At 48.0% G+C, this 27,954-nt stretch overlaps 2 protein-coding genes across 8 annotated transcripts; one reads left to right on the top strand and one right to left on the bottom strand.

The window, feature by feature from the left end:
* The first annotated feature begins 127 nt into the window (after positions 1 to 127).
* Positions 128 to 16,008, top strand: Itfg2 (integrin alpha FG-GAP repeat containing 2). 3 transcript variants are annotated; one of them, NM_133927.1, is made up of 12 exons: positions 145 to 337; positions 7,343 to 7,438; positions 8,757 to 8,798; positions 8,991 to 9,159; positions 10,771 to 10,910; positions 11,382 to 11,530; positions 11,855 to 11,952; positions 12,045 to 12,098; positions 12,265 to 12,356; positions 13,373 to 13,490; positions 14,389 to 14,562; positions 14,638 to 15,611. In NM_133927.1, exons 1-12 carry the CDS (start codon positions 242 to 244, stop codon positions 14,739 to 14,741), a joined length of 1,332 nt encoding a protein of 443 aa, NP_598688.1. In that variant the 5' UTR covers positions 145 to 241; the 3' UTR covers positions 14,742 to 15,611. The 3 variants fall into 3 exon arrangements, with proteins under 3 accessions (XP_006505292.1, XP_006505293.1, NP_598688.1); XM_006505229.4 differs by lacking the exon at positions 8,991 to 9,159 and having other exon boundaries at positions 128 to 337; positions 14,638 to 16,008; XM_006505230.3 differs by lacking the exons at positions 7,343 to 7,438; positions 8,757 to 8,798; positions 8,991 to 9,159 and having other exon boundaries at positions 137 to 337; positions 14,638 to 16,008.
* Nrip2 (nuclear receptor interacting protein 2) lies at positions 15,275 to 27,237 on the bottom strand. Of its 5 annotated transcripts, none has more exons than XM_006506451.4 (7): positions 26,925 to 27,237; positions 24,754 to 24,948; positions 19,971 to 20,120; positions 18,483 to 18,565; positions 17,580 to 17,701; positions 17,317 to 17,369; positions 15,275 to 16,121 (listed from the first exon to the last, which is right to left on the bottom strand). In XM_006506451.4, exons 2-7 carry the CDS (start codon positions 24,940 to 24,942, stop codon positions 15,978 to 15,980), a joined length of 741 nt encoding a protein of 246 aa, XP_006506514.1. In that variant the 5' UTR covers positions 24,943 to 24,948; positions 26,925 to 27,237; the 3' UTR covers positions 15,275 to 15,977. The 5 variants fall into 5 exon arrangements, with proteins under 5 accessions (XP_006506514.1, XP_006506512.1, NP_068363.2 ...); XM_006506449.4 differs by lacking the exon at positions 26,925 to 27,237 and adding an exon at positions 25,705 to 25,831; XM_030255523.1 differs by lacking the exons at positions 15,275 to 16,121; positions 26,925 to 27,237 and adding exons at positions 16,123 to 17,071; positions 25,705 to 25,805.
* Between the last annotated feature and the right edge of the window lie 717 nt (positions 27,238 to 27,954).

The following is a 27,954-nucleotide window of genomic DNA, read 5'->3' as shown; positions in this document are numbered from 1 at the left end:
ATGACCCGAGGGATGGTCTGAATCCCCCTCAGAGAAAAAGGTCAAGCCCCAGGTATCAAGTCAGCTCCTGGCACGGAAGGCCCGCCTCCTCCCCTAAGGTTAGGGGAAGAAAGCCGGAACTCAAGGCTTAAGCGGTGACGTAGACTTCCGGTTCGGTGGCCTGACACGCGTGCACGGCTGTCCTGAGGGCTCGGGGGTCGTTTTGGTGCAGTGGCCCGGCACCTCAGCCCTCCAGAGTGCCATGAGGTCGGTTAGTTATGTGCAGCGCGTGGCGCTGGATTTCAGCGGGAGTCTCTTCCCGCACGCCATCTGCCTCGGAGACGTGGATAACGACGCGGTGAGTGCATGCGCACTGCAAACCACTGCATTTGGGCGGAGCGAGATGGGGGTGGTGGGAACGACACGATGGCGTGTTGTGCGCTTGCGCACTGGAGTCAACATGGCGTGCGGAACAGAAAATTTTGATTGACAGTATCGCTCTGAGACCGTCACTGCAGGAGGCTTAGTTGGGCCAGAGCCTCTAGTAGTTATTTTTTGTTTTAGCTTTAAAATTTATGTGTAGAGTGTTTTGCTTGCATGTGTGTCTGTGTACCGTGTGTGAGCAGTGCCCGTAAAAGCCAGAAGAGGAACGCTGGGTCCCCTAGAACTGGCGTTAGAGACATTTGTGAGCTGCCACTGCTGGGGATTAAACCCCATTCCTCTGGAAGAGCTAATGTCCTATCGCTGAGTCATCACTCCAGCCATATTTTATTTTTTTATCATTAATTTTAAGAAGACAGGTTGTTGGTTCTCTTGCACAGTTCAGTGATTGTCAGGATAGGAGGTTGTAAAAGCCTGTTTCCCGCGTTATTTCCTTTCGTAGCCGCAATTCCCTTGCAAAACATCTTTACATTTCAAAGCCCATTTTTTAACCTGTAAATTGCATTTAATAATATCCCTCTACCTATAGCTTTCCCTCCCCCCCCCCCCATTCCCCATGCTACCATGCTTGCCCACACTCTTGGCTGCTATTGCCACACTGTTGTATTGCTCCTACACTGGAATTAACCGGTAGATATCTCTGCTGCCTCCAACCTACCGCAGATACCCCATAATCAGTGTGGACCATGCGAGGCTTCTACTGTGCCTACCCAGAATTGACTCAGGTGTCTGGCGACTTTGTAGTGTTACCTCTTCGTTGAAATACAAAAGCAATTTCTACCTACTTTTTTTCTTTCCTAGGCAGTTGATGCTTTTCTCGTCATTTAAATAAATAAATGCACATTAAGCAGGTAGAACGATGACAGGCACACAGTTAAGGCTCTGGAACTGTTAGTGTTAACAGTATTAGCAGCCCCACCCCACCCCCGCCGCCAGGCCTACCATAGGAAATATTAAAAAAAAAAAAAAATGGGACTGTACCTAGTATGTTCAGATTTCTTTCTTTCTTTCTTTCTTTCTTTTTTTTTTTTTTTTTTTTTTTGGTTTTTTCGAGACAGGGTTTCTCTGTATGGCCCTGGCTGTCCTGGAACTCACTTTGTAGACCAGGCTGGCCTCGAACTCAGAAATCCGCCTGCCTCTGCCTCCCCAGTGCTGGGATTAAAGGTGTGCGCCACCACACCCAGCTTTCAGATTTCATTTCTTGACACCATTACCTAAACAGCACAGCACAGCAGCTTCAGTCCTGCATAACCTAACGGTGGATACTTTGAGGGATGCATTATTGGGTTACTTTGCTGTCCTAACATTTTTTTAAAATATTGATTGATTGATTGATTGATTCTATGTATGTGAGTACACTGTAGCTGTACAGATGGTTGTGAGCCTTCATGTGGTTGTTGGGGATTGAATTTTAGGACCTCTGCTCGCTCTGGTCAACTCAGCTTGCTCAGTCCCTGCTTGCTCCAGCCCAAAGCTTCATTTATTATTATACATAAGTTCACTGTAGCTGACTTAAGATGCACCAGAAGAGGGCGTCAGATCTCATTACAGGTGATTGTGAGCCACCATGTGGTTGCTGGGATTTGAACTCAGGACCTTCAGAAGAGCAGCCAGTGCTCTTACCCATTGAGCCATCTCACCAGCCCCCTGTCCTAACATTATAGTGTATGCTTACACAAACCTGAATGTATTTATCCTGATATATGGAGCCTACCACTGACCAAAGTATATGCAGTATGGGTCTGTATTTAGCCCTTGAGACGATTTAAAGTATATGGTAGCAGCCTGGGGATGTAGCTACCAAACACTTGCCTGACTATGAACAAAGCCCTGGATTGAATTCTCAGTACCACAAAAATAAATAAAAGAATAAGAATTAAGCTGGATGGGATGATGCATGTCTTTCGTCCCAGCATTCGGAAAGCAAGGGCAGGCAGATATCTGAGTTCTAGTCTAGTCTCATCTACAGAGCCAGTTCTAGGACAGCCAGAGCTACCCAGAAACCATGTCTTGAAAAACCAAAAAAGAAAAAAAAAAAAAAAGAACTAAAATGTAGTTGAGATAATGTGTAAATGCTACTGTATGGTTTGATATAAGGCACTTGATTTGAGTATTCACAGAGTTCCTATGATCAATGCCCCACAGATACAGAGAGAGGTTCAACTGTCATTTATGCTTTCCTTATTTTGTTTGTCTAAAATGGGAACTCTGAAGGCACAAATAGTTGTGAGCTGTCATGTGGATGTTGGGGAGCAAACTAGTAAGAGTTCTAAACCACTAAGCCCCTCTCTGAACCGTTTCATCCCCCATACTCAATAATTTGTAAATTACGCTTGCTTTATTTGCATGTTTAAGTGACAGGGCAAGCACACACACATATACATACACACGCTCACAGCCACAGGACAGGTGTAGAGGTCAAAGGACAATTTATAGGAGTTGGTTCTCTCATCCACCAACCACATGGATTCTGTCCAGGGATCAAACTTGGGTTTTTGATTTAAACTTGTTATTAAAGGCAAGTATGAAAAGCAAAATATTACCATATATTACCAAAATATTACCATATAGTGGAGGTGTTGATCCAGTGCTATTTTAAAAGACAAAGCAAATGTGATTGTTTCAAAGCCACCTGAAGAACTTTGCATGGGGTGGGGGCATGGAAGAGGTTGAGAAAATTGACTAGTTAACAAGTGATCAGTTGTACCACATGGTCCATATAAGTGCAGTTATAGTCTGAGAGTGTAGCCCAGTGGAAGGGCACTAATCTAGAACGTGTGCGGCCTTGCATTCTTTCCCCACAGCCATTCTCAAAGAGGGGGTGTTGTGGGGATTGTAGCTAAGCATGATGGTACATGTCTGTAATCCCAGCACTAAAGAGGCAGAGGCAGGAGTGCCACTGCCAGTTCAGCCTGCTCTACACAGCAGATTCTAGGCCACCCAAGGCTACAGAGTGAAACACTGTCTCAACACTACCAATAAAATATGATTAGTAGTCCCCAGACAATTGGAGCTTTGGGAATGGAGACAAAGACTGATTTCAATTTGATAAACCCTTAGCCTAAAGTTCTTTGAAGGTGATTTACTTCCTGCTGAGGCAGAGGGAGAAGCCAGGAATGAAACTTGCTTTCGGACTGCCCACAGAACCCTGGCTGGATGCAGCATCGCATGTCTTCCAGAGACTGAAGCAGATCACAGAAAGAGGGCACCTTTCTCCTTCAGCACTCCTTAGACATGGTTCACCTTCTCTCTGAGGGTCCTCACCATCACTTCGATGGGGTGAGACCAGAGCCAAACTCTGTCAGAGCAGCAGGTCTGATAAGAAGCATTCAAGAAGCATTCAAGCATCCAAGGCTGCCTTGGAAATGTCCGCTCCCACATTGTTGCCTCAAACTGCCTAGCTGAGTCATATCTGCTTGCTCAGTGTACATCCCATAGTGTTTTATGATTCTTTTCCTGTTTCTGTGGCTCTGCAAAGCTGAGAAATCCTTCTCAACAAGACAGCTGCCTGGAAACTGGAGGACTGGCTGAGCATTTTCTTTCATTTCTAATCTTTTTTTCTTTGATAAAGTCTCACAATGTACTTACCCCAGGCTGAGCTGGAATTTGTAGCCCTCGCGTCCTTCCTCAACCTCAGGGTGCTGGGATTGTAGGCATATACACTCTTGCAGGGTCCTTTCAGCATTTTATACTTAAAAAAACCAAGCAGGTACAGCAGATAGAAGGGCTTATCACCGAGCCTGGGGATCTGAGTGTGCTCTGTTAGGAACCGCAGGATGGAAGAAGAGAGCTGATTCCTACAAGTTGTCCTGTACACACACACATGCACACGCGTGTGCACACACACACACATACCATGTGGCATATATATATATATATATACATATATATATATATATATATATATATATATATATATATATATGTGTGTGTGTGTGTGCATGCAGACACATAAAATTAGTAAACACATATCTGTAATTTTAAAGATATTTGTTTTGGAAGCACAAGGACAATTTTTTTCAAACCTAAAAACTTCCCAGCATGCAAGCTGTCAAACTCAGCAGCTGTCTGAGGTAGAAAATGGGAGAGAGAAGGAAAAGGCCATCTGAAACAAGATCAGACACATGGCTCACAAGCAAATATATGGTGATGAGGGAAGTCTTTTTTTTTTTTAATTTATTTATTGTTATATGTAAGTACACTGTAGCTGTCTTCAAACACACCAGAAGAGAGGTTCAGATCTCATTACAGGTGGTTGTGAGCCACCATGTGGTTGCTGGGATTTGAACTCAGGACCTTCAGATGAGCAGTCAGTGCTCTTAACCATTGAGCCATCTCTCCAGCTCCATAACAAGAAACTTTATCTATCTATCTATCTATCTATCTATCTATCTATCTATCTATCTATTTTGGTTTTTTGAGACAGGGTTTCTCTGTGTAGCCCTGGCTGTCCTGGAACTCACTCTGTAGACCAGGCTGGCCTCGAACTCAGAAATCTGCCTGCCTCTGCCTCCAAAGTGCTGGGATTAAAAGCATGCGCCACCACGCCCGGCTGAGGAAAGCCTTAAAGACAAATGTAAGGAACCCTGAAAATACTTGTTATAAGCCCAAAGTGTTGAAGAAAGTGTGCTTAGAGAAGACAGAAATGGAAGTTTCTGAAAAGAAATGAAAAGTTGCCCTTTTCTGAGTAATCCAGAAAAGAAGGAAGATTTACAACCCTACATGGATATGGCCCAGAAGTTTCTGCCTTAAAATTTTTAGGAAAAATGTAATCAAGGTTGGAGATATCGCTTGGTGCTTTAGAGTGTTGGCTGCTCTTCTAGAGGACTCCAGTTTGATTCTTAGCACCCAAGGCCTCACAACTGTCTCTAACTCCAGTTCCAGGGCTCTGAGGACACCAGGCATGCACATGGTACACAGATATACAGGCAGGCAAAACACTCTCATAGAGAAAATAAGAATAAATCATCTCTTTTGAGGGGGAAAGGGGTCCAGTGTGATGGCACACATCTTTAATCCCAGCACTCGGGAAGCAGAGGCAGGCGGACTTCTGAGTTTGAGGCCAGCTTGGTCTACAGAGTGAGTTCCAGGACAACCAGGTCTACACAGAGAAACCCTGTCTCGAAAAAAACCAATCAAAAACAAACAAACAAAAATCAAATGATTATCTCAATCCCAGTTTCTCTCAGATTTCTTCTGTTTGGGGCAGGTCTCAAGTAGCTGGGTCTAACAGACCCATGTCACCACATTAGTCTCCCTTATTGTTGATCTCTTAAGAATCTAACTTTACGGGGCTGCAGAGATGGCTCAGCGGTTAAGAGCACTGACTGCTCTTCCAAAGGTCCTGAGTTCAAATCCCAGCAACCACATGGTGGCTCACAACCATCCATAGTGAGATCTCACGCCCTCTTCTGATGTGTCTGAAGACAGCTACAATGTACTTACATATAATAATAAATAAATCTTAAAAAAAAAAAAAAAAGAATCTAACTTTACAGCTGGGCATGGTGGCACATACCTTTAATCCCAGCACTCAGGAGGCAGAGGCAGGCGGATTTCTGAGTTCGAGGCCAGCCTGGTCTACAGAGTGAGTTCCAGGTCAGCCAAGGCTATACAGAGAAACCCTGTCTCGAAAAACCAAAAAAAAAAAAAAAAAAAAAAGTAAATAAAAAATAAAATAAAATAATCTAACTTTAATTTCCTCTCTTTATGGGAAACATTGTCTTCTTTTCCAGAGAAGACCAGGAAACTGTAGAAACTGTAGGGTTTGGAGCCACCCAGTTATCATGAGAGCTCCCCAGATGGATAGCTGTAGGATTCATGGTGGATGGTGGGGGAGAAGCTCCCTAAGGGGCCCTCCCAGGCCCAGAGCCAGGATGCTGATGCCAACAATACCTTCAGGCCTTGTCCCTCAGGGGAGGCCGTTCCTCTGTGTTCCTGTACACATGAAAATCATTAAAACAGAGGGGTCTTGTTAGGAAGAGACTGGGTCCCTGGGAACTGGCTTTGTACTTTGACCTCTGACAAAATATGACATCTGAGGTGATATTCTTCAGAAGTTCCCTATTGCACTGTTTTCAAAACGTTTCCCATTTGTAATGAATACGTGAGAATAGCCGAGGCTAGGCATGTGGGCAGAGCTGTGTGGACGGCTGCCTTACCTGAATCACTGCTTACACACACACATACACATACACACACACATACATACACACACACACACACACACACACAGAAGTAAGTTCTGGAAAACTATGTCTGTGTTGCTTCCAAAAGATCTGTTTGTTGTTGTCTCCCTTTGCTATTTCACCTGTGCCAGACAAGTGCCCTGCTACTGAGCCACCTGCCTGTTCTTGCTGTGTAACTCAGTCTGGCCTTGAACTTGCTATCCTCTGGCCTCGGTCTTCTGAGTGCTGGGATCACAGGCAGATCTACTGTAGCTCTCAAAGCCTTGATGTAAAGGCTGGCTTAAATTTGCTATGTAACTTTAAATGTCCTTGCACTTCTGACACCTTGCCCTCACCTCCAGTGCTGAGATGACTGGTGTGTATCTTGGAGCCTATTTTTCCTTGTTGGTGTTTTGGTTTTTTGCGACACTGTATATCCCTAACTGTCCTGAAACAGTCTGTAGACCAGACTGGCCTTGAACTCACAGTGATCTTCCTGCCTTGTCTTTTGGAGTGGTGGGGATTAAAGGGTTACCACCATACCCAGCAACCATGCCTGGCTCCTGTGGGGGCTAGAGATGGAGCCCTGGGCCTCATGCACCCTCATGCACGTTTGGCAAAGCACGCTACCAACTGAGCTACACCTGCAGCCCATCAAAGGCTGTTTAATAGAGTTACTCATATTCAACTGTTAAGGTTTTTCCAGAGATGGCTGAGCTGAGACCCCTTCCTAATGCCCCTCTCTCCATTTGCAGTTAAATGAGCTAGTTGTGGGAGACACCAGCGGGAAACTGTCCGTGTATAAGAATGACGACAGCCGGCCATGGCTTACCTGCATGTGCCAGGGAATGGTCAGTACTCATCCCTACTGGTCTTGGGGAGGAGATAGGAGGCCTTTGTGTTGGATGCCAAGGTGATTCCACAGTGAATCCCCAGGCAACTCACTGGACCACTGCTTCAGGGTTTGTCTCACTGGGGGTGTGGGGGCTTAACTCCGGGGATTGTTCTCACTTGCTCTGCTCCCCTTTCAACTCTCCCACAAGACCAGCCTGTGGGAGTTGGCTTTCTGTTGCCAGGATAAAGGCCATGACCAAAAACAACTCAGGAAGGAAGAGGTATATTACAGCTCACAGTTTATAGTCTGTTGCAAAATCTGAAAACAGAGCAGGATCTCAAGGCAGGAACCTGGAAGCACCAATTCATGTAAAAAACATTGAGGCACTTACTGACCTGATTTCTTATAGAACCCAGAACCACCTGCCCAGGGCTATGCCCGCTGGCATCAGTCTTTAATCCAGAAGTTACCTACAAGCAATTTGACGGAGGGAAGTTCTTAGTTGAGCTTTCTCTTCCCATATGACTCTAGCTTGTCTCAACTTAATAGGAAAAAAAGAAATAACTAAATTGTCCTTATGTTGTAGAGTAAGCTTGCTACTGAATGGAAGCTGCCTGATTATTGTCTGATAGTAGGCAGTGCAGCCATGTATTGGTTAACAGCAAGGACATGGTCTGAGAAATGCATTGCTGGGTTCTTTGATTATCAGGTGACGGCAGCATTTATATAAACTAATACAGCTACTGTGTTACCTTAGTTTTGTGAGGCGGGGTCTTGCTTCGTAGCTCAGGCTGGCTTCAAGCTCTCAGTCTTTCTGCCTCAGCCTTTTCATTGACACCCAGCTATGTGATAGGAACTTATAGGTCCATCACCATATATGTGATAGGCTGTTAACTAAAATATCCTATATAGTATGTGACGATATAATAAAAAATGAGAGTAATAATTGGAATAATCTAGAAATGTGATAATTGGTTGGGTTTTTTTTGGGGGGTGGGGGCTTATAAGACAGGGTCTTGCCATATGACCCTGGTTGGCCTGGAATTCACACCAGTCCTTCTGCCTCGGCCTTATGAGTGCTAGAGGGGTATGGGTGTGCACCATACATTGGAAAAAATTTTCTTTTTTAATTTCTTTCCCTAAATCTGAGATTTTTACCTCCTTAAGTATCCACTTTGCTATATGGACAAACCAAACTGTACAGCTCAGTGTGTCTGTTTATTAATAAAGACAATTTATGGAGGTCACATGACAAGCTTTCATGAATGCTTTGGAAGTTTCGAGATGAATGTTCTCTCTTGGTACCTCTCTCAGGTTCCCTTTCTCTCTTGCAGTTGACTTGTGTTGGGGTCGGAGATGTCTGTAATAAAGGGAAGGTAAGCACGTGGGTGAGGGTAGAGCTCCAGGCCCTTGCCTCCATTGTGACTCCCAGGGACTCCCAGGGAACGTCAGCCTCTGATAAGCTCTCCCCAACCCTCGTGTCTCTCCTGTGCCTCTCTGTCTGTCTCTGTCTGTCTGTCTGTCTGTCTGTCTCCCTCTCTCTCTTTCTCTCTCTCTCTCTCTCCCAGAACCTGGTGGTAGCAGTCAGCGCAGAAGGCTGGCTGCACTTGTTTGACCTGACACCCACCAAGGCTCTGGATGCCTCTGGGCACCATGAGACACTTGGAGAGGAGCAGCGACCTGTCTTCAAGCAGCACATCCCGGCCAACACAAAGGTCATGCTGATCAGCGACATCGGTGGGCATGAGCAGCCAAGGGGCGGGGGCCAGTGGGTTCCTGGGCAGACCCCAGGGGACTGGGCCAAGATGGAGAGTTGTTGCCATAGCAACCCTAGGTGTGGAGAGCTGGCACCTTGGTGCACATGTGCAGTGTTTACCTTCTCTCTTTGAATTTTGTTTTACTTTCTCCTCATTTGTTGTATGTTTAATGTATAGCTACTGAGCTCCTGTTACAAGCCAGGAACTGTTCTAGGTTCTAGAATTACAAAAATGAATGAAGCAAGCAAAAAAAAAAAAAAAAATCATGACCTCTAAGAATAGACAGAACAAATTCTATAAGAAAATTAAAAAATGAAGCTGGGAATTTGGCTCAGGATTAGAACACTGCCAAAAACATCAATACTATATTAGAGGGTAGTAAGTTGCTATGGACAAAATAAATCACAGGGCTAAAGTTATCAAGGTAGAGACAGCAATTTTTTTAAGGTTTATTTATTTATTTTATGTATATGAGTACACTGTAGCTGTATGGATAGTTGTGAGCCTTCATCTGGTTGTTGGGAATTGACTTTAGGACCTCTTCTTGCTCCAGTCAGCCCCGCTCACCCCAATCAACCCTGCTTGCTCTGGTAAACACTGCTTGCTCCGGCCCAAAGATTTATTTAGTATTGTAAATAAGTACACTGTAGCTTCAGATGCACCAGAAGAGGGCGTCAGATCTCATTAAGGGTGGTTGTGAGCCACCATGTGCTTGCTGGGATTTGAACTCAGGACCTTTGGAAGAGCAGTCGGTGCTCTTACCCGCCCGAGACAGCAATTTTAAAGATTTATTTGTATTTAATTATGTGTGGTTATTCAGGCATAAGTGAAGGTCAAATCTCCTGTAGCTGGAGTTTCAGGAGGTTGTGGGCCACTTGACATGGGTATCAGGAACCCAACTGGGGTCCTCTGGAGGAACAACAGTGCTCTTAACTTCTGAGCCAGGCCTGAGAAGTGGCAATCTTAAATGGAGTTGCCACAGACATTCTTAATACTTCCTTTTTTTCCCTTAAAGATTGATTGATTGATTTAATGTATATGAGTATGCCCTTGCACTCCTCAGACAAAGCAGAAGAGGGCATCAGATCCCATTACAGATGGTTGTGAGCCACCATGTGGTTGCTGGGAATTGAACTCAGGACCTCTGGAAGAACAGTGGGTGCTCTTAACCGCTGAGCCATCTCTCCAGCCCACCTCAGACATTCTTGCTGGAAGGTAGCATTTGATAAAGAGCTGAAAGTGGCAGGAGAGTGAGTGGTGGAGACATGGGGCTGCTGATGGGCCAGAGGCTGTGTAGGGAGGAGGTGTGCGGAATGGGCCAAGGGGCCGTGGCTTGGATCTAGAAGCTGGGGGCTGAGATGATGGGGCCTGCAGAGCGGTTCAGTGAGAAGCTGCATGAGCCCAAGGCCAGGCGGGGGTGGGCAGCAACCATAACAGCCCTAAGGTATGGCGAGTGGCTCAGAAGTCTGGGCATGAAGCTGCTCTCAATTGAAAGTGCGAGGAGTGCATGCAGGCTGTGGAAAGGCAGCCATGGGCTGAAGCTGACCAGTTGAGGTTTGGCTCCAAACCCATTGTGTTTCTGTGCCTACAGATGGAGATGGGTGTTACGAGCTGGTGGTAGGATACACAGACCGTGTGGTGCGGGCCTTCCGCTGGGAAGAACTGGCTGAGGGGCCTGAACACCTGGCAGGGCAGTTGGTGTCCCTCAAGAAGTGGATGCTGGAGGGTCAGGTAAGAACGGTGAACAGAAAAGGCTTACGGAAAGTGGGGCCATCAGGGAAGAAAGGAAGATGTCCTTGCTGAGAGAGATCCGGGTCATTTTTGACAAGGTCCCAGTGGGGTTCTAGTAACAGGTCTAGAGTGCAAGGAATGGTGGACTGAGAATTCAGTGTGTGAGGTGTGTGGTGTGAACCAGGTCAGAGCCACTGGGCACCCAGCAGAAAGCAGATTGACTGAAGAGGGGATGGTAGCAGACAGGCATTCATGAACCGTAGAACTCCTGTCCCTGTCAGAGCTGGAGGGTAATTCTGAGAAGCCCTGCCTTTGTCTCCCCTGTTCCTAGTGGCAGAGTCTGTCTCCCTCCCTCCCTCCCTCCCTCCCTCTTTTCCATTCCTCCCTCCCTCCCTCCCCCCCCCCCTCCCTCCCTCCCTCCCTTCCTTCCTTCCTGCTTTGTTCCCACTAAGACTCTGTTCTCTGGTGCAGGTAGACAGTCTCTCTGTGACCCCAGGGCCTCTGGGTGTGCCTGAGTTGGTTGTGTCGCAGCCAGGGTGTGCTTATGCAGTTCTGCTGTGCACCTGGAACAAGGACACTGGCTCCCCTCCTGCCTCTGAGGAGGCCACAGGAGACAGTAGGTAAGGGAATGGGTGGCTGGTACATCAGTATAAGGACATGGTGGTGAGACAGATCTGCAGGTGCCAGGGCTCCACCATCTAAGTCCCCAGCCCAGCCCATTAGAAAAGGCTGTTTAGGGACAGGAGTCCTGGGCCTTTAACCTTAAAGCATGCGAGCATCTTGAACCATTCAGTCAGGTCTCAGGACTCCTTCTGGCAGCCCCATCCATTTGCTCCATGGATCTGAAAGAGTCAGGGGTGGGCTTCTGGAGTTGGGGAAGCTCCTGCAGAGAGGAACTCGGCTCCCTTGGCTTTCTGTTGGCCTAGTCTCTCTTTCACCCACAGGGAGACCCCAGCTGCCCGAGATGTAGTCCTGCACCAGACATCTGGCCGGATCCACAACAAGAACGTCTCCACTCACCTAATTGGCAACATCAGACAAGGTAAAGGAGGGAAGGAGCTGAGGGAACCAGGCAGTGCTGGGAGAAAGGAGACCCAGGACCTGCCCTCATTCCTGCCTCCATTCCCCACGTAGGTCATAACCCTGAAGGTGGTAACGCAGGCCTCTTCGCCCTGTGCACCCTGGATGGTGAGTAGTCCTAGGCTGGGTGAGGTGGGGATCTGCCTGAGGGGTCTGCACACACGCACACTCACACATTGACAAACACATACACTCACATACTCCTGTACACTCACACGCACACTCACAGCTACATTTACATACACACACACACACCTCGCCTCTCCTCCTCTAGGGACACTGAAGCTGATGCAGGAAGCAGACAAGTTGCTGTGGTCTGTGCAGGTGGATCACCAGCTTTTTGCCCTAGAGAAGCTGGATGTCACGGTGAGTGGACTTCTGCCATTTTCTGAGATTCATTTGTTTAATTATGTTCATGTATATGGATGTTTTGCCTGCATATATGTCTGTGTGCCACGTGTGTGCCTAGTACCCATGGAAGCCAGAAGAGACCATCAGACCCCCTAGAAGTGGATTTACAGATAGTTGTTAGCCACCTTGTGGGTGCCAGGTGCTCTGGGAGAAAAGCTAGTGTTCTTAATCGCTGAGCCATCATTCCAGCCCACCCCAGGAGCAGACATTTAAATCAGCTCTTCTCACATCCCAGTGAACACTGAGCCTTTTCCTCAGACCTGAGGTGAGTGTGTCTGTCACGCTCAAGTGTGCCCTCATAGCACACAATTTAGTTCTTCTCTATGAGTCTACTAGAAAATCATTTTCAGGCCTGTCAGCCCAAATAGCAGCGCTAACAGAGAACAGGCACTAGGTCTAGCCGTGGGTTATTAGTCATGAATACAGATGCGTGGTCTGTTTTGGTCTGTGCTGCTTCTCCTTGTCCATGAGTCTGTGTGATATCACTGTGGCCCCTCATTTGCCAGATGGGCCCACACTGATTATACTACCACGGGGGCAAGCCGGGTGGCTTTGACCAGAACAGACCTGTACTTGGGTTGTGATCCTGACACGTGACTTTATCCCTCTTAGCAGAAATTTCCCAGATAAAACTGAGAATAATGTTGACATCATCATAGTGTTGCTTTGAATATTAGGCAGAGTAAGTCAGTGATTGCCTGTTGCCCCCTTGGCACATGGAGAAATACCCTAATTTATAGTTTGCCACCCAGAGTCAAGTTCATGGTCCTTTATGTCTCTCCTGATGGCTTCCACTCCACCATCAGATCTTTTTTCTCGTTTCTTTTCTTTTCTGACACAGCATCTTGCTATGAGCTGTGTAGCACAAGCTGGCTTCTGCCTCTGGCCTCTGCAGCACTCATTACAGGCGTATGACACTACATCTGACTAGTCTCTTATGAAAATGGCATCCTGTCTTTGACCTTTTTCAGGGCAATGGGCTTGAGGAGGTGGTAGCTTGTGCCTGGGATGGACAGACATATATCATCGATCACAACCGCACCGTTGTGCGCTTCCAAGTGGATGAAAATATCCGTGCCTTCTGTGCAGGTGGGATGGTGGCCTCTAACTAAGCTCAGCTACTCCAGCTTAGTAAATGTGCCAGAAAGTGGTTGACTCACTCCTGTTCAATGTCGCCCTTGAAAGATGTCTTCATGCCTGAATGGGCTCCTTAGCTGTCACTAGTGGTCATGGGTGGGTGCCATGCTGCCCTCTTGACAGTTTGTTAGGAGGAAATTTTTATTTATTCTTACCTGTATGAGTGTTTGCCTGGATGTATGTCTATGTGCCGTGTCTGTGCAGTACCCACAGAGGCCAGAAGAGGGCACCATATCCCAAGACTAGAATTACAGACAATGGCTAGCTACCATGTAGATGTTAGTTAGGAATTGAACCCCAATCTATGGAAGAGCAGCCAGTGTACAGAGCCATCTCTCCAGCTCTAGCATGGTAGTTTGGAATACGAAGTAAAGCACAGTGTGGCCTCCATCTTTAAATACATAGAGGATGGGATGACTGGGAAAACATTTCCACCCGAGCATGCCAAGCTGAGGAAAACACTTCCAGGGTATTCCCCACAGTCCTCAGCTGCGGACTTTGAAAAGCAGCAGTGGCTATTTGGGTGTATCTGGCCACTAAAGTGACAATGGGCTGAGGGTGTTACTCGGTGGTAGAGCTGGCATGTACAAAGCTGTGGGCTCGGACTCCAGGACCCCACAATAAATGGAAGGAGTTGGAAAACACGCAGTTACCTGAAAGGTTGATGTGTGCCTTGGAAGAAAGGAACAGGCCTTCCTCTCTGACATCCTGTTACCTACCCCTTGCATTCGCACAGCTGCCTCTTTTATTCCAGATCACTAAGATGAGAAGACTTTGATGTCTTGTTCCTGTCCTCCTCCTGACACCAGGACTAAGCCTTGGTCTTTCTCTTCTTGCCCCCATCTCCCAGGCCAGTACGCCTGCAAAGAGGGCCGCAACAGTCCCTGCTTGGTATATGTCACCTTCAATCAGAAGATCTACGTGTACTGGGAGGTGCAGCTGGAGCGCATGGAGTCCACTAACCTTCTGAAGCTGCTGGAGGCTGAGCCCGAGTACCACCGCCTACTGCAGGAGCTGCGTGTGGGTGAGTGTCAACAGAGCCAGCGGGCCTGCGCCTGGGCGCCTGACGGCCTCTCACCAGTCTCTGCTTGGCCTGCAGATCCTGAAGATCTCCCTGCAGTCTGTACCCTGCTTCATCAGACTCTCTACCATCCGGACCAGCCACTACAGTGTACCCCCTCAAGCTTCCAGGACCCCACCTAGCTGGGCTCGACCACTTAGCTGGTGAAGGATCCTTCCGAGCCCCCAACCCTACCCCAGAGCGATCCATGACCTTGGAGGATGGGGAGTGTGTATTACAGAGGAAGGAGCAGAACTGGGTTCTCAGAGAGGATGGATGTGCCCCCCCCCCCCCCCCGAGAGCCTGTGATGAAGAGATCCATCGGTTGCCCCTCTGCTCGTGGCTCCTTCTCATGCTCCCTGCTCTCACTGCAGGAAACCGACTTGTGTGTGAGACAAGGCAGCAAACCTTTGCTATGTTCCAACACCTGAAAGGCTTCAGGCCTGAGGAACTGAGGGAGCATGGGGTGAGCCCCCCTCCCCCTGCTGAGTGCCGATTTTCACAGCATAGCTCCAGGCAGCTGACACTCGCAGTTATTGCAGGAATGAACGGCAGAGTATTTATTCTTTTAGGGTATTTTCCTGTCTCATCTTCCTGTGTTCTTCCATTTACTGAAGCAACTAGGTCAGGGCTTTCTCATTTTGTCATCATCTCTCTCTGGTTTTGTTTTTGTTTGTTGGTTTTGTTTTGTATGTCTCTGTGTGCAAAGGAGGAACCAGGGGTGTTCACACACCAGCCAAGTGCTCTGCCATTCAGCTGTATCCAGCACTGCCGTTCTCTAAAGTACCGTGCTGCTTGAGAGCCTCACCCACCTGCTTCCCAAACATGACTGCCTGTCGGAAACTAGATGCTCACAGTTTGTCTTACATGATGGTGCACCAGTGTACTCCCAGTTCTTGAGAGAAAGATCATGAGTCCAAAGCCAGCCAAGGCTCCATAGCAAGTTTGAGACCAGCGTGGGTCACATTTGGAGATCTGATCTCAAATAAAACAAAAAGGCGTTAACAATCTGATGCAGCTCTCCAATCTGGACTATAAGTGAGGCAGGCAGCTGGATCTCTGAGTTCAAGGTAGGTGGGTCTGTGTAGTTTCAGACCAACCATAGTGCGCGCACACCTGTGTGTGTATGTGTGTGTGTGTTGACTGTATTTATGACTGTGTAAGGGTGTCGAAGGCCTGGAACTGGGGTTACAGACAGACAGGTGTGATGCTGGGTGTTAAGTCTCAGATTCAGGCTCTCATGCTTGCATGGCAAATGCTCCAACCCACTAAGCTGTCTCCCCAGCCCTCGGGGCTTTTGAACTAAATGAATAGAGTAAAGGAACATGGAGAATGTCAGAGTCCAGGATTTACCTCACAGCGGAGGTAACACTTACTTATTACAACTGCTTGTATATCTGTACAGCACAACAGTGTAGAGTGTACTTCACAGGCCTGTGTTCCAGCTTGGGTGTCCTATGCCCCTGAGGGCATCGGTACTGTAAGCTCCTGGGGGTAAGGAGGGAGAGACCAAGGCAGAACACCTGCGCATAGAAACTGTGTTTATTCAGATGCAGAAGCAGGCTAAGGGCCTGCCCTGGGCTGGTCTGCCTTTAATGGAGCAGTAGGAGGCAGACTGGGAGGGACATTGTCTCAAAGCGCTGCAATGAGGGAGGAGTCAGGAAAGAGACCAGGAACCCCACTCCCAGAGCCTCTCGAAAGTGAAGAAAGTGAAGAAAGTGACACTTTCTATGCTGGTTCCTCTTTGGTCTACCATAGGCTTATAGGCTTTGTATTTAGTTCCCATGTAAGGGACCCAGTTCCCTGGTTTGGGTTAGATATATCATTGTCTCTCTTCCCCTAACCACGATTTGAGAGGCTGACCAGTCAGACACCCAGACATCTGCCACCCAGAAAGGCTACTGACCGCAGGCCCTCAGCTCAGGGGCTGTACCTTCTAGACCAAGTCCTACTTACTTGTCACCCCCACCCAGCTGTAAGCAGATGGGTACAGGATTAAAGGGGCATGTGTGAGGAAGGCCAGGTTGGGATGGGCTTCAGGCCAGTGGAGGCAGTAGGTAACTTTGACCTCTACAGCCAGGGTGAAGTCTAGAGCCCATTTGCTGGAGGTCCTTTTCTGTAAGTGACTTGGTTGTGCACTTGGGAAGGGATAAGAGAGAATGGGGAACCAGGGCCTCAGAGTCACAGATACTCTCGGTAGGAATTCCTAGGGCAGAAGGCAGCAATGAAGAAGCAGAGAGGGAGGTGGCCAACTGCGGGGTCAGGGTGGTGAGAAAAGAAATTAATGCAGTGGTCTCCAGATGCCCTGCTCAGGTAATACCCACTCCACACATTCTTCCCTAAGGCACGGTGTCGCCCTAGGGACTGGCTGAGACAGTGGTCACTGGCCAGGTTCTTGGTACAGAGGCAGGAAGGGCAGCTCCGAGAAGGGGGCTTTCAGCCGAAGCACTCCACGGTCCAGGTCAATGCAGCACTGCCGTGGGGACCGCGGATGTGTGGTCACCTCCCTGCCAGCTCATACCTGCTCCCTTCTTTCTGCCTCCCGCTGCTCCCATGGCCCTGCCCCTTCAGGGAGGGAACCCATTTAGTTTTCCTTTGGGGGATAATTAAGCAAGTTTCGAGTTTTCAACAACTCTCTCAGTCTTGCCAGCCTGATCCAGGCTTCCACCCTGAGCCTTCTACCTGTCCTAGCATTTTTGGGTCAGGCCCAAGTCTTACCTTGAGGGAGAGCAGGGTCTGCAGTCCCAGGCAAAATTCAGGGCTGTCCACATCTGCAGGAACCATTGGAAAACAAGGTTGGCTGTATGACCACTGCCGCCCTTCTCTGAGCACTCGCCCCTCTCCGGTCTAGTCCACCTCACCACCCCCTACCCCTGCAGCCGAGATCAGCAGAATGGGTAACAATATGCGAGTCCTGGGAGCTTGCGCTGACAGGAGCCGAAACCACTCAGAAGAGAGGTAGAAGAGATGAGAGGACTTACCCACCACCTGGGCCGAGCATGCCACAGTCTCCTGCCCCAGCTCTAACTCCAGCTGTTCTACCTGAGTTGGTGGCTCAGGTGCCACATCCCCACCGGGGGCTTTTGGGACCCTCTTTCCTAACCTGAAATGAAAGCAAGAGTTATAGCCACAACAGTCTCCAATTCCAGCCCCTTCCCCCACAACCCCAAGTTACAAAGCCAATGTAACCAAAAAAAAAAAAAAAAAAGTCCAGGTATAGTGGTGTGGGCCTTTAATTCCAGCACTTGGGAATCAGACAGATCACTTGCTTTGGAAGCCAGGCCAGTCTACAAAATGAGTCCAGGGCTATTACACAGAGAAACCCTGTCTCAAAAACAAACAAAATGCTAATACTGATCTAGGCTGCCTTTCCATTCCTTGAGCCAGGTAAGGTTCAGCTGTTTCCTGCCAGAGCTGCCCAACCAACCTCCCCCAGTTAAAGACGACATAATAGCTGTGCTGAGATCGTTTGTGCCATCAGGTTCACTCTCAGTTGTTGGTTTTGTTTGGGTTGGTGGGGGGAGGCTGTGGTTTTTGAAACAGTCTTGTGGAGCCTAGGCTGTCTCAGATATCTTAGGTAGCCAAGGCTGACCTTGGATTCCTAGTTCTTTACCCTCAGATGCTAGGTTTACAGACAGGAGCCACTGACAGCCATCTTCAATAGATACTTTGAAGATATTTCATCACCCCCAAGAGAAAACACCCACCCCAAACCCAATGTGGCCTGTAGTGTCAAACCCACATGCAGGAGGCTGAGATAAAAAGGTTGTTGAATTTGAGGCCAACATGGGCTACACAGGGAAACTCTATATCAAAAAACAAAAAGGGGGTGGCAAGGGGCGGAAATGCCGTCCACTGTGCACAGGCTTAGGCTGCGTTCTTACCCCAGGCGCCTGAGACATCCAGCAGAAATCTGGTTGTGCTGGGTCCCTGTGTCCACAGCCACTCGAAGCATCTGGTCCTGGCACTAAGAAAGAAGGATTGTGATGAGTTGAGAAGCCCCCCAGGAGGACTGGGCGGAACTCTCAACATGCTGGCCTCCTTAAGAGATGAGGGGGACGAATGAGTTTTCAGAAGTGAAACTGACTCCCAGAAACCAACCAAGGAAGTCATACTCCACATTTCCACATGGTAAGAAAGCTCAGGGCCAGAGCTACTTGTTTAGAGGAACCTCGAGGCCTTCTAGTCAAAGAGCTGCAGTCTAAGGAGAGGGCTACAAAGACCAACCTCCTCTGTGGACACTCGGATTTGGGTGACCAAGAATGGAAACAGGAAGACAGGGAAGAATGCCTTGGGATATTGACAGGCATCAAGGTAAACACCTAGATACACACACACACAAAAAAATCCGTTTTCCTGTTCCAAACATGTATTGAGTATCTACTATGTAAGGTGAATGGCTAGTAGATACTTCAATGAGTACTATTCCTTGGCAGTGTTGGAGATGAAGTGTGACTGCACTCCATGGTAGAACATTGTAAGGTCTATAAAAGGACCATGAATAGTGTGCCTGGGGGACAGGGAGCTGTTCTTGCGGGACAGAGGGAAGCTCAAGGAGGAGGCAGCATCAGAAGTGGGCCTTAAAAAATAGATTGTGGGGGCTGGTGAGATGGCTCAGCAGTTAAGAGCACTGACTGCTCTTCTGGAGGTCCTGAGTTCAAATCCCAGCAACCACATGGTGGCTCACAACCACCTGTAATAAGATCTGAAGACAGCTACAGTGTACTTATATAATAAATAAATAAAATCTTTTTTAAAAAAATAGAATGTGGACAAGGGATGGTTGGAGGTTAGGAAGTAAGATTTCTGGGCAAAGAGGACGTGGGCATTTACTGGGATTGTCCACCAGCAAGTGGGTGCTCCAGTGGCTCTAGAGATGAGGAGCCTGGGGGCCACAGAGATGGCTCAGTGGTTAACAACATCTGCCACTCTTTAAGAGTACCTAAATTCAGTCCCTGGATTGGGCAGCTCACAATACCAGAGGATACAGCAGCCTCTTTTGGCCACTGCACGCACACATGTACACGCAGGCACGTGGCATCACAAACATACATAGCCTGAGATTTTTCTTCACCTTGGAATGTGAGCCTTTTGTACACATGCATACCTTTCCAATGTGTGCAGTACCAAAAAGGAACATTTAAATATAATTTGATAAAAGCATGAGGGCATATAGTACTACAATGGTGTGGACATCTGGCAGTACACAGAGGAGAAAGACAAGACAGACAGAAAAGTAGATGCTGGTCCAGAAAAGAAGAGAAACGCCTTCTCTCCATCTCTTGACGACAGCCCAGCAGAAGGGAACGCTTGTGAAGTGAGCGGGCTCAGCAGGTAAGCGATAGTCAAAAGTGCACTGGGAGTCTTCTTACCTTGCAGTTGACTAGCAGAGCTGGAACCTGTGTCGCACTGGTCCTGCTGCTGTCATGGCCACGGATCAGGGCCTGCAGCAGGGGAGACTCCCCCTGAAGCCGCCTCTGGTTTCCCTCCACCAGGCGTCTTTGGATCACACTGTGTGGCTGCTGGCTCCATCCCAAAATAGTGAAAGCAGTCTAAGCCCAGGATACAGGCCACTTGCTTCCCCATCTTAAACCTTGCAAACCACAGAATGCTTGCCCCAGCTCTACCCCAGACAGGAGCAGTAAGAAAGTAGCTGAGAGATGGTTCGGCAGTTAAGAGCATTAACTGGCTGCTTTTCTAGAGGACCTGGGTTCAACCCCTAGCACCTGCCCAGAGGTGCATGACTAGCTCCAGTGTGATACAGTTCTTTCGTGGTAGCACAGGTCTGCCATCCCAGCCCTTGGCAGTTGGAGGGAGGAAGATCAGGAGTTCAAGGTCATCCTTGAGTTTGAGGCCAGCCGGGCCCAAGTGCCTCAAAAAGTATTTTAAAATATGATTGCAGAAGATATGAGCCAGACCGTGGTGACACATGACTTTAAAAGCCCTAGAGAAGCAGAAGCAAGCAGATCTCTGTGAGTACGAGGCCAGGTTGGTCTACAGAACAAGTGCCAGGTCTACACAGAGAAACCCTATCTTGACACCCCCCACCACCACCAAAAAAAAAAAAAAAAATGCAGGCTAGAATAATGAGCGATTGGCCTTGGCCTCTCATCTGTAGCTGCTCTCATCCATCCTGTATTGTACCAGCTTGGCTTCCTTTCTTTGTAAGGACACCTGCTGTATCCAGACTCCCACAATTCTCTTGGGCCACTGGACACCTTCCCCCTCTCACAGACGCCTGCCTCCAAAACTTGCCTTTCTACACTGACTTAGCTAAAGCCCTGCTACTCACAGTGTGGTCCTCAAGCCAACACACATAGAATTTATATGTGAATGTAATTAAGATATAAAGGGGTGGATATGTCTATGAGTTTTGCTGATATGCATTTCTGGGGCCCATGAAGAGGGCGTCAGATATCCTAGACCTGGAGTTACAAATGATTGTGAGCTGCCAGTATGTACTAGGAATAAAATCTGTGTCCTCTGGAAGTGCAACCTCTAAGCTATCGATCCAACTTTAATGACATGATAAAGCCTGTCTGAAATGCAGTCTCAGACCTGCATCTAGAATTTTGTTTGTTTTGTTGTTTTCTGGTGCTAGGGTGTAAACCCAGGAGCCTGCATATACCTGGCCAATGCTCTACTGAGTAGCTGCTCTCCCAGCCCGGACTAGGTTTGGTTTGGTTATCTGGTTTGTTTGTTTGTTTGGTGTGATTTGATTTGGTTTTGGTTTGGTTTTATACTTGTTTTTTTAAGACAGGAGCTCTCTGTGTAGCCCTGGTAGTTCTGGAATCAATCTGTAGACCAGGCTGGACTCAAACTCAGAGATCCTCCTGCTTCTGCCTTCCAAGTGCTAGGTGCTAGGATTAAAGGCATGTGTCACCATCACCTGACATTTTGTTTGTTTTATGACAGGGTCTTACTATGTAACTGTAGCTGACTTGGAGCTTTCTCTGTAGTCCAAGCTGGCCTTGAACTACAAATCTACCTTCCTCTTCCTCCCAAGATCTAGGATTAAAGGTGTATGTCATCAAGACCAGCCTAACCCCTAATTTTGTTTCAATAAGACTCCTATACATTCAATTTTGAGAAATGCTTAAGTAAAATGTAAACACAACCTTACAAGCCAGATTGGGTGGTGTATTCCTATACATCTCCAGTGTTCAGAAGACTGAAGCGGAACAGCCTTGGGTTCAAGCCCACCCTCGACTACCTTTAAAAAAAAAATGTAACTGGTGTGGATGTGGTGGCCCATACAGAACTAAGGAGGAAGAGACTGGTGGATCTCTGTGAGTTCAAGGCCAGCCTGGTCTACATGGCATGTAGCCAGAGCTGCATAGTGCGAACCTATCTTGAAAACAAATTGTTAAGTGCTATTCTCCTATATAAAATACATCACACACACACACAAATAACACACACAAGTATAGTGGCAGCCTACTTTTGTTTTTTATTGTTATTGTTTGTTTGTTTTTTTAAAATGAGCATTGCTGTTTTGCAATCTCATTAAATTAAATCTGAAGGTGTCAGATCTTGGAGTTACAAACAGTTGTGAGCTGCCATCTGGGTGCTGAGAATTGAACCCAGGACTTCTGGAAAAGCAAGCAATGCTTTTAACCCCACTGAGCTGTGTCTCCAGACCCTCTCCTTTGTTTTTGTCTTGTTTTTGTTGTTGTTGTTGTTGTTGTTGTTGTTGTTTGTTTGTTTTCTTTTTTTGAGACAGGGTTTCTCTATGTATCCTTGACTGGGAATTCAATATGTGGACCAGGCTGGCTTCAAACTCACAGAGATCTGCTTTCTTTTCTCTCCCAAGTGCTGGGATTAAAGATATGAGCAGCTCCTCCCAGTTTTTGTATTTTCTGAACTGATCCCTAGGCGACCTGGCTATTGTCTTTCTGGATTGTCCACCACACTGCTCTCATACTCTAGTGACGCTAGGCCTCTTCCCCGGGGAAGATTGTGTTCCACCCCAGCCTCTATCCTTGCTCACCTCTCCTGGAAACCCCTCCTCCCAGTTCTCACTAGGCCAATCTGTACGCATAGCTCCCTATGCTCTATTGAGTAGAAGGGCCTTCCTTCTACCTCTCACTCCACCTGCAGAACTGGCCTCTGCGTTATTCTGCCCTCCATCGTTCTCCACCCTTGTAGCTCATTCGGTCTTGATTCTCACAGATGTTATTTTTGGATTTCACCCCCACTGCAGCCCAGAAGGGCCTTCAAGTCAGATCTGTCTTGCTCATCTTTCTGTCCCAGGGCCTAGTTCAGCATAAAGAGGGAGGCTCCGTGGCTTGGGGGTTGGGATGGTTCAGTCAAAGAAAAATGTGCCTAGCATGCACATGGACCTAAGTCTCATTCCCAGTACTAAAAATAAAAAGGAAAAAGACACAAAATAAAACGGTTGGTTTTAGTCTTGTATGGTAGCACACTCCTATATTCACAGCATTCAGCAGTGGGGAGGCAGGAGGATCACCACAAAGGTGAAGTCAGCCTGCGCTACATAGCCCTAGCTCAGAATTAAAGTATGGTTAATTCTGTTGTTTATAAACTTAAAAGGCACTGTTGTAAGCCAGCCTGGGCTATGTAGCAGATTCAAGCCACCAGGACTACATAGTGAGACTCTGAACAAATTAAAGTCTCCTGGAGAATGGCTGTAGCCTCCCAAGCTCCACACACTCCTCCACCTGACCCTGGGAGCCTGGGATTGTTTTTCTACCCTTGGCCTCAGGAGACCCTGGCAGTGAGTTGCTGTTCTGGGAAAGCACAGCCAGCTTGGGACCCAAACAATTCCCATGCCCTTCTCTCCACAGTGACTCCAGGCTCCTCACTGTGGGAAGTGTGTGTCAGGGCTATCCCAATCGTGAAGAGGGGCTTCCAGAATGTTGCTTCTTCATGCCCAAAGTCATAGGCGCTACCTGCTGCAGATCGTGCAGGTGGTAAGGCAAAGGAGAGAGGTGAGAAACCCTGGTGTGAAAAGGCTGAGCTTGCTACTCTGAGGTGGTAGTGTCCACAGAGCAAGACAGGTGTAGGACTGTATGAAGAAGCACAAGGCCCAGGCCCTGGGACATCAAAGAACCTGCTCTCACATCCCTCCCTATTCCTCAACTGTCTCCTGTGTTCTCTGGGCTGCTGAGACGGGACTTGGAGAAGGACAGAAAGGCAGAGCCAGGTCAGTTAAAGCAACAGAGAATGCATTTACCCCCCAGGAAGAAGCAGCTCCCACAGGATGGAATTCTGGATTCTCCGGACCCCCCAGAAGCCCCAGCAACTCAAAAGCTAAAAGGACCCATAGCTAGAAGCATTCCCAATCGTCTCCCTTAGTGTTGCTATTAGCTAGGCAATGTCACAGTGCTAAGTATGTGGAAGCCTAGGTGACCTGTTTACCAGGTGGATGCTCGCAACTTTATTCCTTTCTAACAGATGGAGATAACAAGGCACAGAGACAACTTTCCAAATTACAGCCAGAATTTGGTCCCAAGCAAGGTGGTTCCAAAGCCCGTGCTCTTAACCATTATATCCCTGGGGGCAAAGACTGCACGCTGACCCTAGCCCCCCTTACCTCCTCATTGTCACCCTCGGCCTGTTCCCTCTGGGGGGCCAAAATTGCTGCAGTGGTTTGGGAGGAAGGGACATAAGGACACAGACAGGTCCAGGTCAGAGCCATATGAACCCCTGATTGCCCAGGAGACCCTCAGTAAGTGGGTGATAGGGGGGAAAGGGCAAAAGTGGGGGCAGGTCTGAGGAATGGGGCAAATTCGTGGGCAGCTTTGAAGGAATCTAGAAGTAGGAGTCATAACCCCGGGGTGACGGATCCTCTAGGCCTTACTGTCCTTATGTGTCCATTCCCTGGGAATCCCGGGTCCTCTAGGCTGCGCTGAACAACATGACTCTCCACTACCCCAGGATAGCCTTGGGCTTTAAGGGGGGAAAACGGTGGAAGCTGAGTTATGAGCCCAGGGACCCTCACTGCCACCAGGCCAAGAAACATTCCCAATGAAGGATCTGGGGAGGATTGGGGGGCTGCAAGTTGGCAGAAACATCTTTCCCATCTCAACAGGAGAAAGAAATTTGAAGATTGAGGCTCTGCCCTTTAGACCACCTCCCTTCACCCCAAACACAGGATATGAAGAAGAGGAGAGAAAGGGTCAGGGTCCTTACCAGGTCCTTAGAGGTGCCGAGTCTCTTGAGGCTGTCCAGGGGCAGCAGGTCAGCCGAGTCCTTGTGCAAGAACTGGGTGGCCTGTTTGAGTTGGCGCTGCTGGCTCAGGTGGGCTCGGTCCCGAAGCGAAGCTTCCTGTTCTTTCCTGGAGTCTCCCTCATCTCTCCTGGCCTCTTGCCCGGTGCTCATGGTCTTCTGTGGAAAGCAGACAGGGTGTATGGGAGTCTCTCTCCACCTCCTTTTTGCTCCCAGCTCCCCCTATAGCTTCTGCCTTTCTCTGTCTCCGGACTGCGGCTCTCCCTCTGACAGGAGGGTCTCAGCAGGAAGAAAAGAAGAAATAAATAAATAATAGGCGAGAGCAGCGCGTCAGACACCAGTTTCCAGAGATTGCAGTAGAGGGAGCGAGGTTCCGGCTGGAAAAACCCAGCCCTAAAGGAGAGGGAGGGCGAGCAGGGCCTGCAGCTGGTAGGCTGCAAAGCCTGCAGCTCTGGGGTCCTGCTCAGAGTGGGTGGTGGATGGTTGTGTGTGTGTGTGTGTGTGTGTGTGTGTGTGTGTGTGTGTGTGTGTGTGCGCGCGCGCGCGCACGCGGGTGTTGTAAACTGTCAGGAGGCTGTGCCAAGTCATCAGAGAGAGGTGAGTGCCATTGTGTGGGGGCGCATGTTTGGTATGTGTGGGGAAGCAGGCATGCATGTCCCTTGTCTCTTGTGTTTTGTGGACCGGCTCTGCTGTCCCCTTCCAGTCTCTGAACAGTCAGCCACCCAGCTCTTTTCTCATGCTGCTGTCCTTTGCTACTAGGGTTTGAGGTGCTGGCCAGAGAGGGACAGTATGAGAGTGGCCTCCCCACCTCTCCTCCATCTGCCATCAGCCACCCTCCTTGCTTGGCCTCTCCCTGTCAGTCCCAATATCTCTCTCGAATTGCAAAGAGATCAGGAACGTTCTAGTAATACTCACCTCTGAGATCTTCCCTGTTAGACGCTGAAGTCCCAGTGATTCCATGATGAGGAATTCTGGGAATGTTCTGGGCCTAATACATCTCTCCAACTGGGTTAGTCTGTGACTCACCTTGGTCCTCTCCCATCAGAATCCCAACTACTTGGGAAGGTGAGACAGGAGGATCACAATTCAAGGCCTGCCTGGACTACAGTGTGAGTTCACTCTCAGGCTTTCAATTTAGTGAAATATATATATATATATATATAATTTGTTTATTATATGTAAGTACACTGCATCTATCTTTGGGCACACCAGAAGGCATCTGATCTCATTACAGAGGGTTGTGAGCTACCATGTGGTTGCTGGGATTTGAACTCAGGACCCTGGAAAAGCAGTCAGTTAAGAGACCTCAGTTAAGAGCAGCTCTTAACCGCTGAGCCATCTCTCCAGTCCAATTTAGTGAAATCTTAAAAATAAAAAGAAGGGGGCTGAAGAGGTGGCTCAGTAGCTAAGAGCATTGGCTGCTCTTCTGGAGGACCAGGGCTCAATTCCCAGCATCCACATAGTGGCTCACAACTGTCTGCAGCTCACAACTATCTGTAACCCCAGTTCCAGGGGGTCCATGGCACCAGACATGCCCGTGGTACATATATACATATACATGTACATATGCACAGAGGCAAAATACCCATACACATAAAATAAAAATAAAAAGAAGGGTTGATGTCCCAGAGAAGGGGGATGCTAGTGGGGTGAGCACCCTCTTAGAGGCAAAGGGGAGGGGGGTTCATGGAGAGGAGACAAGGAAGAGGGATAATATTTGAAATATAAACAAAAAGATTAATAAATAAAAAACAAAACAAAAAATTAAAATAAAAAGAAGGGCCTGGAAAGATGGCTTGGGACTTAAGAGTGTTTACTGCTAGCCCAGCAGTGGTGGTGCATGCCTTTAATCCCAGCACTTGGTAGGCAGAGGCTAGACGGATCTCTATAAGTTGGAGGCCAGCCTGATCTACAGAGCAAGTTCCAGGGCTGCACAGAGAAACCCTATTGAGAATCCCCCCAAACAAGAAGATTTCAGGTGGCTCACAGACACCTGTAACCCCGCATATGTTTCAGATACATTCTCATAAACACACAAATACAAGGAATAAGAATAAAGTAGCAAAATTAGCTTAAATGACAGTAATCATAAAAGGGGGTGGGTGGGAAGAAGAGATAGCACAAACTGTGCTTACCGCCCTTGCAGTGTGGATCCTGGCGTCCCAGACAGCTCCTATCCACCTACAACTCCAGTGCTAGCCAGGAGATCTGACACCCTCTTTTGGACTCCTAAGCACATGTACCCAGAGATGTACCTGTCCCCACCCATGCACAATTCCAAACACAAAGACACATTTACACGTAATTAATTGTTTTTGGACAACTTTTTAAAAGTAAAAAGCTGCCAAAGGTGGTAGAATGTTTGCCTGACACGTGCAGGCTCTGTTCAGTGCCTTCAGTCCCCAGCACTCCAAAACAGCCACACAAAACACAGACTCCACAAATCCCCCCAGGGGCCTGAGGCAGAGGGTTGCTCAAGCCCAGGATTCCAGGGTCAGCTTGGGTAAATCATTAGCTTGGGCAAGACCTTGGCAAATCATTTCTGGGCCGGGAGGGATGACTCAGAAGCTACAAGCTGGCTGCTCTTGTAGAGGACCAGGCTCAGTTTCTAGCACCCACACATGGTAGCTCACGGTTGTCTATTTCAGGGCTTCCACACTCTCTTCTGGCTTCCTCAGGTACGGGGCATGCACGTGTTTCACAGACATAGATGCAGACAAAATATCCATGCACAGAAAATAAACAAGTACATTTTTTTAAAAAAAAATCACTTCTAAGGAATAACTATTTGTAATTATTGTAATCTCTAATGAAGACACAGGAAGACATTTCCAGCAGCCCTCTGTAAGGTTCTTGTCTCTTTGGTTGTGAGCCTATCTTTTTTTTCTTTTCTTTTCTTAAGTAGTACTGGCTGTCCTGGAACTCCCTATAGAGAAAGGGCTGGCCTCTAACTCCCAGAGATCCTCCTGCCTCTGCCTCTCTGCATGCTGGGATAAAGGCACCATGCTCTGTTTCTGGGTTTTTTTTGTTTGTTTGTTTGTTTGTTTGTTTTTTCTTTTTTAGATTTATCTTATGTGATGAGTGTTTACCTGCATCCATGTATGTGTAGCATGTGTGTGCCTGGTGGCACAGAGGTCAGAAGAAGAGCATTGGAACCCCTGGGTC

The sequence above is a fragment of the Mus musculus genome, chromosome 6, assembly GCF_000001635.26.
Source record: "Mus musculus strain C57BL/6J chromosome 6, GRCm38.p6 C57BL/6J".
Classification (NCBI taxonomy): domain Eukaryota; kingdom Metazoa; phylum Chordata; class Mammalia; order Rodentia; family Muridae; genus Mus; species Mus musculus.
The sequence above is the reverse complement of the archived record's forward strand: the minus strand, read 5'-3'. Positions and strand labels throughout refer to the sequence as shown.

What these genes read in the sequence shown, in the direction of transcription:
- Itfg2 (NM_133927.1), top strand. Translation starts at nt 242, where the DNA reads ATGAGGTCGGTTAGTTATGTGCAGCGCGTGGCGCTGGATTTCAGCGGG. An exon ending in CATGCTGATCAGCGACATCG is followed by an intron (nt 9,160 to 10,770) that starts GTGGGCATGAGC and finishes CTGTGCCTACAG; the next exon opens with ATGGAGATGGGTGTTACGAG. An exon ending in AATTGGCAACATCAGACAAG is followed by an intron (nt 11,953 to 12,044) that starts GTAAAGGAGGGA and finishes TTCCCCACGTAG; the next exon opens with GTCATAACCCTGAAGGTGGT.
- Nrip2 (NM_001162858.1), bottom strand. Translation starts at nt 24,942, where the DNA reads ATGAGCACCGGGCAAGAGGCCAGGAGAGATGAGGGAGACTCCAGGAAA. An exon ending in CTCTGCTAGTCAACTGCAAG is followed by an intron (nt 18,566 to 19,970) that starts GTAAGAAGACTC and finishes CTTCTTTCTTAG; the next exon opens with TGCCAGGACCAGATGCTTCG. An exon ending in AGACCCTGCTCTCCCTCAAG is followed by an intron (nt 16,851 to 17,316) that starts GTAAGACTTGGG and finishes CTGACCCCGCAG; the next exon opens with TTGGCCACCTCCCTCTCTGC.